The sequence below is a fragment of the Ceratina calcarata genome, unplaced genomic scaffold (assembly GCF_001652005.2).
Source record: "Ceratina calcarata isolate Rehan_Ccalc_2016 unplaced genomic scaffold, ASM165200v1 scaffold151.2, whole genome shotgun sequence".
Classification (NCBI taxonomy): domain Eukaryota; kingdom Metazoa; phylum Arthropoda; class Insecta; order Hymenoptera; family Apidae; genus Ceratina; species Ceratina calcarata.
Genome location: NW_017136308.1, coordinates 819742 through 833848, shown reverse-complemented (window position 1 = coordinate 833848; position 14107 = coordinate 819742). Strand labels below are relative to the sequence as shown.

The window sequence follows — 14107 nt, the reverse complement described above, 5'->3', positions numbered from 1 at the left end:
ATTTCATACAATTATCACAAAAAAATATGACTCAATGCGAGTGAAAGGAATAAGTAAGAAGTTATATTTTAGAAAGTTTGCATAGACATTCAGGTATGTAACACGGTCCGAAGTTTCTTCGAAATTATCGATCGGCGTAGATCGACCGCGGATAGCAAAAGTTTTCCACAATTTTCGCGTGCTCGGTGCACATCGAACGCAAAGCCCTTAAAAGTAGCTATTCAAGCCCGTGGAAAACGATCGAACATCCGCCCCATCGTTCTCTTCGACCTAAACTCTCCTTGGTTTCGCATCCCGCGGCGTAGAAAGCAACTTTCGTTGTGAAACCAATGCGGTTTTGCTGGTTGCAGTTTTCGAATAGTCTTCGTGATTCGAATTACCCATGGCGCGTTTTAATGCGATCCATATCGATATTGGGTTTTGTCCAATGAAACGGAACATTTCATTAAAATTTAATATCGAGAGATATAATTGTTATGAAGTCGTGAATGTATTTTAAGCGGAATAAGAAAATTATTATATATTAATGTTAACAAAATACATGCGAGAGTGTTGAAGAACGTCTTTACAATTTTTCCCGCGAACGTTTGTCGTAAAAACGTCCAACCCAAAAAGCGTTCCTCGAATACGGGAAACGTTCGAGTTCCACGCGATCGGTATGCGGATCGTCGCAAACGCAAATTGCCCGAGGATCGAAAGAAAGGCCCGTAATCATCTTTCCCGAGGAAGTCGATGGATCGCGAAACAAAAAAAACCCCTCCCGTGCGGCCAGCGTTGCGTGTTCTCTCTCTTGTTGCATGTCTTCAAGGATCACGGGCGTCCGGGACGAACCGTGCACCGTAGCCTTGTAAGAACCGTTCGGTTATGCAACCGGAAGAATATCGTGTGTTACCATCGCTTCTAGACACCCACACGCTCGCCATCCTTCCACCGTTAGCATCATTAAACCTTCTCCGCTTGTTCGATGTATCGATTTCGCCTCTTCGTGAGTTCCTTTTGTTTCTGAAGAACTGCTATGACAGAAAATGCAAAGTCTCCTTGCAAATACTCTATTTTTCTCTAAGAAGGTGGTTTTATAGCAATTTAAATTACCTCAAGCGATTTACTACTTAATCTCGTTAAAAATCTTTGAATTTAAATTAATTTATTAATAGATTAAATGCTATTTTTATTGAAGTGTTAGACTACTTATTAATGCGCTTAAATGTATTCATAAATTCATATTGGAGAGGAATAATTTCCCGTTCCTCTCATCTCTGTTCCCTTTCAACTTTTTGCGAACGATATCGTTGAAAGCATCGCGAGAGGAACGAGCACGGATAACGAATTACATCCGCGAAAAATTTTTCGCGCGCGGGAGATCAGTTTAACCTCGAGCTAAAATTGTTTCCCGAGGGCTCATCCGTCTTCGCAGAGGCCGTCAAGCTTTTCTACCAAAAAGTACCAGGTCTTGCGATTAAGTAATTTCATTATCGTTAGTTTCTTTCTAAAAGATACAGAATAGGTTCTCTTAAAAGTTCGAGGACGATATTATCGGCTTTATCAATGAAAATTTCCTAACTTTGAAGGCTTCTCAATAATTTAAGAAATTGTTCGTTGGGAGACCGAGATATTTAAGAATTAGATTAGAAAATTGATGAAAATTACGAACTTCTCATGGTTGACATTAATTAGATAACAGCCAGGTGTATTTAGATATTTTCACAAATTCTTGTTTTTTTTTTTCTCGTAAGTAAATGTAACATCTCGAGAAAAGGCTGAAGATGAAAAGGTTTAGAGGCGCGTCTCGCGTTTGAGAAAAGGTGAATACACCATCCAGCGAGGGAATTTGCATAATTGAACGGTTTCCGCTTCAGCCTTTAGCTCGTTAGCGTTCAACGCAACGTTTCGAAATGGAAGCATTTTAATTGGAAGCCTGGCATTACCGCTTGCTTGTTACGAGCTTATTTATACGCGCGAAATTAATTCTCGAATACGCGGACAGCGGTGAGTTGCGGTCTTGTTGTATTCACTACGTGTGTACCGTCAACCACCCTTTTTGCACCTCTCCTTGCTCCCTTGAGTTGAATTGCTTGAGATTATCTATTGTTAAAGGGTATTAGGGAATTTAGCAACAAAAGAACACTTCCAAGGGTGTACCAAGTTATTACACAAAGTAAAATTAACAGATATTCAAATAATGCAATTCAAGTATAAAAATGATTAAAAACACATATGATTTTTGTTAATTTACTATACTAGCGATCTTTAAATATCGTGCAAATTTTTACATATCTGTCATTATTTCGTCTATGTAGTAACGATGTAAGTTTCATTCAGAAGTGAATATCTTCCTAGCCGCATTATCCTTTTGGTTTCCGCAAAACTGCACGAAACCTCGAAGATTTTCGAGTTTGCATATCGGCAGCATTTAAGCTTCAGTGTGTGAGCAAACAAATGGCAACGAGGTCGCGCTGGCGACACAGCAAACAGAGAATCCGGTAGAATAGTTTCGTAAGAAAGAGTTTCCAACGTGCGGTGTTTCTCCGCAGTAATACATGTATCGGCGAGTGCTGTTTGCTCTCGTTATCGATCATCGTTACCGTTGTTTGCAAACCAACGCTGTCATGACCATCGTTTAACGCCGTCTTAAGCCAACGGATTTACCCTTCCGGCCGTCAGTTTCCGGTGAATCCGTTTTGGATCCGGATAGAAATAACTTGCTGCCGCTTTCTAATCGGCCTGCCAATTTATATAACCAGTAACCACAGACGATATACACCAATAAACCCATCACTTTACGGGCTTTTGTGTGTCACGTTTGATGGCTATACCGACACGAGAAATTAAGGCTAATTTTGGCGACTTCTGTTCATGAATAGTAATCGATGAAAGAACTACTATTTACTAAAGTATTATTGAAGAGCAAATAGTCTATGGTGATGCGCATATATGAATGAGGATTCAAGTAGACAATTTTTCAGTCAGCGTTTCGATAGAAAGATTGAACTGGGTTCATGAAAATCGGCTCGTGTGTCCCATGAAACCCCGTAGGCTATCGTAGAAAAATATCAGTGTTCTTTTTTTAAAAATTTTTATTACTTATTGATCTCCCCCACAGCAACGCTTTAATTTTTTTCGTTTCGGTCTGTGTGTCGTCAATCCAAATGAAGGATCCTTACGAGAACGCAATTTCGTCGCGGATATGAAAAATCAAACGATTTCGAGAGCAATTTGGGATAAGCTTCGCGTTACTGGGAATGAAAATGAAAATTCACGATGCAGACGCGGCGGCAACGTTATAACTTTTCTCATTCCGGCGTGTAGCGCTGAACCAAGTGGTTTCCCCTTGAAAGGCTGAGAATACGCGCCAACTGACCACTGCTACACTTATTGCTGAACCATTTTATCCCGACAGAGTCTGGAATTTATCACTGCGAATGACGGGGTTCTACTGGAATTTCTATTATTTTCAAAAACTATCGTGTTTCTCCACTTTTATTTTGTTGCGAATCTAACTAGGCGCGTCATCGCGCGTAAGAATGAGAGAGAGAGAGCGATGCGAGCAGGTTATTGCCCTACTGTCAATTTCAACCGTCTCAGCTGATCGACGCTCACCTCTCCCACTCTTCCTCACTCTTTTTGCTTATCGCCGCTATCGAAACTGTCTAGCGAAGCGATGAGTCACTGTGTTCTTAGTGCTCGCTCTAGTAACACTGGTTTAATTGCTGTATTAGAAGTCTTTACTATCAGGTGCTAAAGTTTAGAGTTCGAAATATCGCGTTGGCTCTCTGCTAATAGCCTTCGTGTTAGCGTGCTTTAATTCTATGCTAGAATTAATCGTCAACTGCGTAAACGGTGTCGGTTAATGTTAAATGACTGTGATAAACTTTAATTAAATTGACGAACTAGTGTGACCGAAAACGAAATACTTTATTCATTAAACCTTTTTCATTTGTTCTATACACATTTCAATATTGAACAAACATAATAGAAATAAGTATTATACATATATATATCTAATCTTCTTCTTTATTATGTTTTTGCAGAATCGTCAAGGATGTGAACAAACAAATCAACGCAAATGCCCAACAAGGCACGGCCTCGTCGAGAGTGGTCTCCCCAGTCCCCTATAGATGTATTGTAAGTAATTCTCATTTTTAACAGAAAAATAATTCGTCAAAAATTGAGAATCGACTGGTCGAGATAATTTGTTGATAATAATGCATGAATGAATAAATACAAGAATATTCAAAGTTAGATCAGTCTTATCTGTAACTGCTTATTGTATAATTTATTAAAATCGAGCAATAGAATTGTATAAAGATATGTACATGTGCATGAAATAGTAATTCGCGTTTACTAAAATTGATGAACGTCACATGCAAGATGTATTCATGTTTGAATTACTGAAAGTGCAGAATCGTTATCCGCTTCCGCAGTATGTTCCTGGCAATACGTGTTAATTAAAGTTTGTCGTATTCAAATAAAAATAATGCTTTACAAAACGAAACGCGTCGCTCTCGACGATGGAAACTGGGTTGGCAAAAAAGGATAAAGTGCGATTTTTAAATGTTTTTACTTTGATTAGTTAAATGTGTGATTCCAGCGACTGTTTCAGAAACCAGTTAAAAAATCATATTACGTTAAACTTGCAATACGTACAAGAGAAACGGTCAACATAAAAAATGTTGAGCATTACAACGAATTAAAATATTTAAGCGTACCTACAGATTAAAATAAGAAAAAAAAACATTTGAAGATAAAAAAGAGTCGAACGAACAAAAATTCTTAATGCAACAGGATTTAGAATAGTGATTCTGTTTTTATATTTTATATTTAAATTTCAGAGTCCGTATTGTTCATATTTCGCCGTTATACGATCACGTTCACCGCGGATTGATATTTTTCTCATGAATTCTGGCAGCACTGTATACAAATGAAATATGTTTAAGTAAACAGAAATAGTAAACTGTGAATAGGAATTTATTTCACCGGCCGTATTGTATTCTTTTAATATCAAACAAATTTTAAAAACTTCTTTGAATAAAATATTCTGTAGATAACAATTCTCTAACATTATAAAACGAGTCAAAATCCTCTCTTATTTCCTTCTTAAGTATGGCTTCAGTGTCCGTGACTGGTTGATTGTTGCTTTCCGCGGATTCTAATTGAACCAATTCGCGAGATAAGGTCTTCAATTTGAACGCAACGGACATGGCGAGGAGTCACGAACCGGTAGGCAGGACCGGATGTAATTAAAACGTAGAAACGGTGTACGCGACGCAAGCCACGTTGCTAGAAAATAGCGCATATCATAACCGCCCCTATTTCGGCTCGAATTACAACGAAAAATGACGGTATACGGTGTGTAACTGAAAAGCTGGCCTCTTGTAAAATAATTTCACGATCGGATAGTGGAAAGTATTTTCGTGTTAATCGAAAATCTTCTAGGAAATCGCATAATTTTTCAATAAAGTATTTCCGAAGTAAATTACCATGAAAAATGCCTTCTCATTTTTTCTTTCATACGTCGCATGAAACCCAGCACGATAAAAAAAAAAACAGAATCGATGTAGTTTTATTATTTTTTAAATTCATTCTCGTTTAGTTATTTTATTAAATCGAAATTCCAATCTTTAAATTCCGAATGCAGAAGATGAAGCGGAAAGATCCGCATGCATTTCAACCAAAATTCAAAACGCGCGTACGTGCCGTCGGATTCCATTGAATGTATGAGTGAACCCTTGTTGAGTTCATGTTCGTAATGAAGCAACGCGCGTAACACGCGACGCGGAATAATACGTGAAAAAGCAGCGGGGACGGGCGTATCCGTCATTCGGTCATTCGCGCGGAAGTTAACCCGCCGAAATTGCAATTTGTCGTGATAATACGGTCGATGGTTTCCCAAAGAGAGATCCCGCCGATGCGAGATAAATATTTGGCATTGCGCCGAAAGGCCGACCTCGCCCTCTGCCACCCTCCTTCCACCATTTCGCTCTTTTGCCTCTCCCTTGACTTTGGTCGCTAGAATCAACTGATCGAAACCAGGGTAGAGAGGGTAGAACGGTCCTGCGGTTTTTCGATGCCGCTTGATGCCTCGAATTGCCTTCCAACTGGCTGATAACTTCCCCTTTCCGTTCGTTCCAAGCCAGAAAACGATTGACAAAACTCGAATTTCTCGCGAGGATGTCTATCTCCCGATCGTCCCGTTCCGCTTATGTAACGTTAAATTGACAATTAATATCTGATAATAAGACGTTTGATGATAAGACGTCGCGAATTGAACGATAAGATGAAGTAAAAAATAAACACAGATAAGTAATCAAATATAAACGTTCACACTTCAAGCAGTCTTCAAAAATTGTTTTTGTTAGTTTTATGAAAAGATAAGATAGGAAACGAGACATTGTTATTTCATTGCATCTGAAAGTAATAAACCTTCACCTTCGATTTGCAAACAAATGACACAAATGATTTCCAAGACGTGAAGTGTTTTTTCTTTTCAGTTACCAAGTGCAACTTAAAGAGTGTTTCAGAAAATCAAATAGTTATCGGTTTGAGGTAATTCGTTACTTTCGTTAACAACTGTCTTTTAAGTTAAAATCAAAATAGAGCTGGCATATGAATCTCATTCAGTAACGAAACGAAACTTATAGCTTGTGCCGACGAAACAGGTGCAACATCTTGGGAAACATATTTATTGAAAGTGGATTTGTGTTCTCGCCGGTTTCATAGGAAATCGATGACGAACAACGCCAGAAAGTGACGCGACACGACGAAGCAACACCGTCCTCTCTCTTGAAAGCCACTCGATTTTAAACGTTCGTTAGTTATTCTAAGCTTAAGAGCTTTCCGTTGGAAGTTTCATCGCTTTTAAATTCCGATTTATTCCCGTTGCAGCGTAGGATCGAAAGTTCCCGTTCTCGCTTCGATGTCCTTCTTCGCCGGAGACTTCATTAAGCGCCTTTATTTAGAAACTGAGCACCTTCATGCCTCGGCTTCTTCTACTTCTTCTCCAACACGCCGTTTCCTTTTTCTTCATCTTCTCCATTAGCATTAACACTCGCGAGCAGCGCGTTAATGCTTCCTCCTCATCCATCGGTAGATCCCTTGCTTTTCGCTCGGCGAGCTTCTCGAGTATCATTCAATTCGACTGCAATATCCCGTTCAGAACTTGTTAAATAGACGGCACTATTACCCAACTGCATTTTATGTAACGGTCATTAACTTTAATCATTGCTTATCTACCTACGAGTATGAGCTTCCGTGTGGAGATGCTGTTGTACTGTAAGCATCGGAGTTTCTTCACAAAGCACTATTTATGTAACTGTTATATACCAATAGGAAAACTGAAAATAAGCATTTAATTACGAGGTACAGTAATCGTAAAAGCTCTTGAGAGGGCTCAATTTTAGGATAGAAAGCACGCAGCGAATTGTTTTTCACACGACTATCCTTATCCGATACGATGTACCCGATGCGACGCGGTATTATACGTGGTTTGTTCTTGGTCTGCCCTGGGGCAGGAACAACATACACAGGCTGATTTATCGATTCTAGCAGACGCAACGAAACTAACCGTTTTCTGAGTTCTGATATAGTGTAACCTGTTCTGGTAAACTTGTTCCGTTAACTATTTCTTCCTCCTCGCGTAACAGTTTCTCCATTTATTATTAAGCAATATTATGTGTCTACTCGTGAATTCGAATTCATTTATGAACGTCTATAATTTCACGAAGAATAGTGTGTCTTCTATTGCGCGATTTTTAAATGAAGAACATTAACCAAGAATCCAGTACAAAAATTTAATGGTATTTGCTTCCTACTGAAATTCAAATAAAATCTGAGACTCCTGAAATTGTGTTTAGCTTCGAGCGGAGTTAACAAACCATAAAAACATCGGACGAACATAGTGCAAGCGCAAACGGAACGGAAGCAATGACAAAACACGAAAAGGCGATGGACGTGCGCGAGCACAATTTTTTCATGCTCATTGCATGCGGGATGATTAATTAATCTTACTTTAACAGGCGGTAGTATCGCACGACGTCCACGTTTCCGACGCGATTATTCTTATCTGGTGAGCGCACTCCGTTCGCCACCGAAAGATCTGTCCGCGTTCCCGCGGGTTCACATGCGGGCTCTCTTGCTTGATTTATCGTCCCAACCAGTATCGATAAACTCCCGCCTGGCTGCTGTTCGAGATGCAATTCGCCGTAATTAATCCCGTCGCGTCACTCAGTCAAGATTTCTATTCCACGATATCGATTCTTATATTAATTGCATTACAATCTTCGGACAACGTGCGAGCATCTTTAATTGCATACAATTTTTAGTATTATGCACAGATTTATAAAGTAAAACAGACGTCCTGACAAGCTAGTAGACAATTTGAAAATTGTAGATATTTGTTGTATATTTATAATATTAAAATTATTAAAACAATTGATAATATTTCTTTTATTGAAGAAATAATGCAGTTTTGTGAAATTTATTCCGTCTCTACGATTTCTTATGGAACCTATTCATAATGTTACGAATAACGAATTTTTTAACACAAATCGCTGAACAGTAATAATTAAGATGAATTTAATTTAGAAGCAATTAGAAAAAAGTTATTTGAACAGCGGATTTCATGCTCGAAATATAAAATATGATGAGCCCATTCGATGCATTCATACTTCCTTCCGTGAAACACTGGTAAATCGCGATTGCCGAAACCCGGTCGAAAAGTTTAAACGTGAACTGGTAATTCAACGTTCCGGGAGTCAACTCTATCAGCGGTTGCTCCGTGACGCGTACAGAGAGTATACTACGTAGGTAGTACTATGTACGTAGTACGTACATGCCGTTATTCAAGCACAGCCGACAACGTAATGAATTCGAAGTTACGCGACCCGAGAACAGTGACAGCGCACCACCGCACTACCGCCCGTTCACTTTCCTTCCGTTCATTTTATCGCGTTTCAATTACGCTCCTGGGTAAATACTTGAACGTGCCTTGGCGGAACCAGTGTGTGCACGTGTGTTACCATTTAGTCACGGAGATGAAAGTCAGGGTTGGATTTGAAGTTTCCCGTGGTTCTGGTCTACGAAGCAGTTTTGGGCTTCCTCCTCGCGAAGCGCGAGGGTAAGCTTAAAATCGATGATTCGCGGTACGTTTCAAGTTTCAATCACTCGAGTCTGAGACGACGTAATTATATGTTCATTTTTTCAATTTCTTATTAAATAAAATAAATTTAGAAAAGGTTTACAAAATGAGATTCGTTTTGCGTCTTAATCACGATAGTTTTCATCTCTTCGATTCAGAACATCAAATATTTTCTCGAAAATTGCGTTTCATCGAGTTTATTTGCGCTCCGGGACTTTCCCTTGAAGGATGAAGCTATAACCATCCCCAGTTACTCCTCCTTTGATCCGAGGCTGATGGCAGGTCCCGAGGCACGTCGTGTCTCTTCGCAAGCGATGAAGTCGTCGCCGAACGCACGCCATCGGAGCGTGTAACGCGTGCTTATCAGTATGCGAGTACTGATCAGTTAAGTACGACGGTGTGTTAATAATACGCGCGCTGCATGTAAAGAATAAATTGCGGCCGGCGCGTGACTGTTAACAACTGTGTTGCGTGTCAACGAATTAATAAGGGACGCGCTGTAATCTGGTAATGCTTTTCGGCGAGACTCGAACGAGACAGAACTCAATGAGAAATTCCGTTCTATGGAAATTGTATGTTTATGAAATTGTTTACGGGTCTAATTAAATTTAAATTTGATTAAAATATGTTATATGCATTTTTATTTTATTGTATTTGATTTCATGTTTGTAGTGTAAATTAATTGCGTACGTCTATCACAGTAATAAATCCGTCTTTGTTACAGGTGGATACCCCGCTCCGCCATGAGGCCGGCCGAGGGCGATACGACAGACTGCATCTTGGTGGTAGGCATATCTAGACCGAAAATGGCCGCCGCCTTCCTCACGGTCGTTCTCCTTTCCCTCTTCCTGACCTTCCACATTCTCTACGACAGCGCAGTGTACAGTCTGCACGCTGCGACCGCCGTCGAGAGCCGTACCGTCGAGCTCGTATCCCAGGTGCGCGCCACCCCGCCGTTGCTCTTCTCCAGCAAAGTGCACTTCCCGCGCACCAGCCGACATCTACCTCAGGCGATCATCATCGGTGTACGAAAGTGTGGCACCCGGGCCCTCCTCGAGATGCTTTTTCTCCACCCGCAGATCCAAAAAGCCGCAGGCGAAGTTCACTTCTTCGACCGCGACGACAATTATGTAAAGGGCCTCGAGTGGTACCGGCGGAAAATGCCGTACTCGTTCCGGGGCCAGATCACCATCGAGAAGAGTCCCAGTTACTTCGTCACGCCAGAGGTGAGTCACAGGATCCAATTTTTTAGTTCTTTTTGAATCCACGTGAACAGGATACTGTATCATGTTTCTAAACGTGTGTATTATTGAATAATTGTAAGATACGCCCAGGTAGTTTCGTACGTAATGAATTAAATTCCATCTCTCTGACCTATCTATTTAAATACGACCATAGTCCGATAATCTCGTTGAAATAGCTCGCGGCGAGGGACTTTTATTTTCACGATCATTTAGAAGCTTAAGACTACATTCACTAGATGGTAATTTTTATAAAACGCGTAGCCCGTGTTCCCCGAACAATTCTCGTTAAAAAGAAGTCGTTATCCTTTTATTCGTATCTCACACACAGCCTCGGAATTGAAATAGTCTTAAAAATGTAATTATCTCGCCCTTTCTCATAGCTTTCCACAGCTGATATTAAGTAAAAGATGACATCGAAATATGTTATCCGTTTTATAAGTTCGAGACGTCGAATCGCGTATCGTGACACGTGTACGATTTCGACTTTAACAAGCTACGTAGCAATGGGAAAAACGAAGGATCTCTTGAACTCCAGGTACCTGAGAGGATACGAGCAATGAACGCGAGCGTCAAGTTGCTGTTGATAGTCCGCGAACCGGTGACGAGAGCGATATCCGACTACACTCAGCTGCGAACGCACGCCGCCACTGCGTCTACCATGACGAACGGTACACCGCGAAGCGTGCTACTGCAACAGCAACAGCAGCAGCTACAACAACAGCAGCAAGCGGCGCGCAGCTTTGAGGAACTAGTGATACGACCAGACGGTAGTATAAACGAGTCGTACAGGCCGGTCGCGATTTCGCTCTACCACACGTACATGCACAGATGGCTGGAGGTGTTCTCCAGGGAGCAAATATTGATAGTGAACGGTGATCAGCTGATCGAGGATCCGGTGCCTCAGCTAAGAAGGATCGAGAACTTTCTGGGTTTAGAGCCGCGGATCGGTAGGCACAATTTCTACTTCAATCATACGAAGGGTTTCTACTGTCTGCGCAACGAAACCTCGGAAAAGTGTCTGAAGGAAAGCAAAGGCAGGCGGCATCCCCGAGTGAATCCTATAGTAGTCACTAAGCTGAGGAGGTTCTTCAACGAGCACAACCAACGATTCTACGAGCTCGTTGGCGAGGACCTCGGTTGGCCCGAGGAATAACCGTCGTAGTAACGTGGTTCGATCGCCACGATGCGGAGGTTTACGCGCAGCCACCAGTGTTTATTTATCGGACAGAATCCCAGCTACCCCTGTTTCACGAAGAGGATTTATTTTACGAGAACGTTAAAGGCAAAGGATGTAGTTGATTGAATCTTCGTGTTGATTGAATTTAGATATGAGGATCACGAAGAAGTCGAGCTAATCCTGGACGATGGTATGAAAATGTTAAGCACAATGGAACCCTTACACGCAACTTACACGAGTTTGGAAATGAAAATCGCTAGGTCATGGGATGATGCATTCAAATCGTCGAGCAAATTCTGAATAATACAAGGATGTAGAACTCGATGGAATCTTCGCACGCAACTTTTGAACTTTTGCGATTTTAGGTTTGAAAATGAAAATTACGAGGCTCATCGGGGAAGATCAAACGTGGAAACGAATTTGTTTTCGAAGCGATTCAACTGGCCCGAGAGAATTTCTTAACAAAGAGATCAAGGTTCCTGTGCTTGATACGATTAAAGGAAGCTTGTAATTGCTGCGAAATACCTCGAAAATCTGGAACTACTGGGATTACGTGAGAAACTTCCTCTTCTCGAGATTAACAAAAACATCGTCCGGGGAATCGTGGCAAATTAGGCAGCTCTGTGGCTGCGATAGAAAACAACTTCGAAGAGCTCGACAAGGTAGCGAATCAAGAAACGGGACAAAAGGAAGAATGCATCTTCGTGATTCGAATTCGACAAGACGATACAATTTTTAAGAAGATCTATGTATATCGTCGTCAATGTTTTCCTTATTTTGGCCAACAGTAGAAGAACTCTTCGAGAACAAGATACTTCAAGAGCAATTGGCTATTCTCATCGCGGAGGGGACTGATAAGGATGAGTATCTTTTATATTTTACCGATTAGCTGTAAGATCGACAGCCAGCTAACAAACTGGTGATGAAACGAGTTTAGTTTAGCAATTTACAAGGCGCCAATGTGCTCGAATTTAGTGGTAACAAATATTTATATCAGTTACAAACAGCTTTTGACAGATTTTCTATTTAACTTTAAAATTCTTACGTGAAAGAGAGGAAAGTGATTTCACTATTGACATATCAAGATATACCAGTATTGGATTAGCGCAATAACGAAATTCTTTTTAATTAACCGTAGAAAGACAGAAAGAGAAATGATGCGTGATACGGTTTCTTAAAAAAGTGTAACAATCCTGCGGCCCCTTTCAGAAAGGATGCTCGAGCACGCGAACTCGAGTGTTGGGGGTTGAAGAGGCTCGCGGCAACGAGTCAAGCCATTAAATCGAGTGCATGCAATTTAATGCACTTTATGCCTCGGCCCCTCAGGACTCTTCATTATTATCGGGGATCCTGAGTCCCCTCTCGTATTCACGTTTCACTCGCTCGTCCTTGCGTGCTAATTGCTTCGAATTGCCGCCCCCGACGCGGACTACCATTGTAGACCGATTTTCACGATCAATGCCTGCTGAAAAGATTTCGTTCTCGCGCTGAAAATATGCCATTAAACGCGGTCACTTATTCTACCCGAACGGTTGTTTAGGTCTATTGTGAACGCTTGAATAAAACTGAATTTGAATTAAAATGTTTGAAAAGAGAAAAAAATAGAACATTCGAAGAAGAATAAGAGTTATAATCTCTATCACTTTTATTTATGTAACGTACTTAAAGTTGTATCTATGTACATTGATTTTACACATACTATAGCATCACCCCTCTTTTTATCGAAGACTATAACACCATTGAAATGAGCCAATCTCAGGGACAAAACAAATAATTACTTATAATTACAATGAATTGTGTTATACGTTCCTATTAGTAATTAAAAAACAGAAATAACTACAACTTCTTCCGCAAAGTATGAGGGATTAATTAATTGAATAATTCCTTCAATATACTCAACGCACACGAATAATAGTCGTACACATCTGGGACACGTATAACGCAAATAGAAACAGTATATTATTCAACTATCTATTTTCATTCTGTCAAAATTATTTTACGTAGCGTCGTTTAACAATTTCAAACCTAATGCTAGGAATCATTCAAACCAGATTCCATCTATTAACACTTCAAGCGCTGTATAAAATGCTTTATTCTGGATCGATTCCTCGTAAACGATTTGTACACGCTTGTCATATTTTTTATAAACAATATTTTATTAATTGAATAGTAGTTCAATAGCCAATTCTTTTGGACACTCGAAGTGTTGGTACATGACGGCCAATTAACTCGCCGGCCGAAGATCATCAACGGGCGTGAAAATCGATTAAACACCGGGCGGCGCGCGCGGCAAATGGTAACGGGATGATCGAGGCGAGCGTAGAAAATTAACGGAGAGAGAGAGAGAGAGAGAGAGAGAGAAAGAGAGTCGTTGGAGTCGGAGAGATCCGATCGCAGGGGTCGTAGGAAATATCAGAAACGGCTAGGCGATCTTCGATATCAGTCACACGAGCACGCGTAATCCCGGTGGGGATAGAGACGTTTGCGGGGGTGTGAGTAAATTCGAGGTTCAGGTCGTTACTCAAAGGGTCGAAACGTCTGTCCGTTCGATTC

At 40.7% G+C, this 14107-nt stretch overlaps 1 protein-coding gene and 1 long non-coding RNA gene across 5 annotated transcripts in view; one reads left to right on the top strand and one right to left on the bottom strand.

Annotated features, from left to right (window-relative positions):
• Positions 1–11896, top strand: part of Hs3st-A (Heparan sulfate 3-O sulfotransferase-A) — an 82904-nt gene extending 71008 nt beyond the window's left edge. For 2 of the 3 annotated variants that reach the window (XM_018036372.2, XM_026819417.1), the window contains exons 3-5: positions 4029–4122; positions 9858–10359; positions 10913–11896. In XM_018036372.2, the coding sequence (XP_017891861.1) occupies positions 4064–4122; positions 9858–10359; positions 10913–11530 (1179 nt within the window). In that variant the 5' untranslated portion in view covers positions 4029–4063 and the 3' untranslated portion in view covers positions 11531–11896. Of the gene's footprint in view, positions 1–3676; positions 3733–4028; positions 4123–9857; positions 10360–10912 lie in introns of those variants that run through there. The other variant, XM_026819418.1, reaches the window with a different exon arrangement.
• Positions 6665–8398, bottom strand: LOC113465198 (uncharacterized). 2 transcript variants are annotated; one of them, XR_003390041.1, is made up of 3 exons: positions 8005–8398; positions 7231–7331; positions 6665–7155 (listed from the first exon to the last, which is right to left on the bottom strand). It is a non-coding gene; the product is annotated as an uncharacterized LOC113465198 (long non-coding RNA). The 2 variants fall into 2 exon arrangements; XR_003390040.1 differs by having other exon boundaries at positions 6665–7135.
• Positions 11897–14107: the final 2211 nt, after the last annotated feature.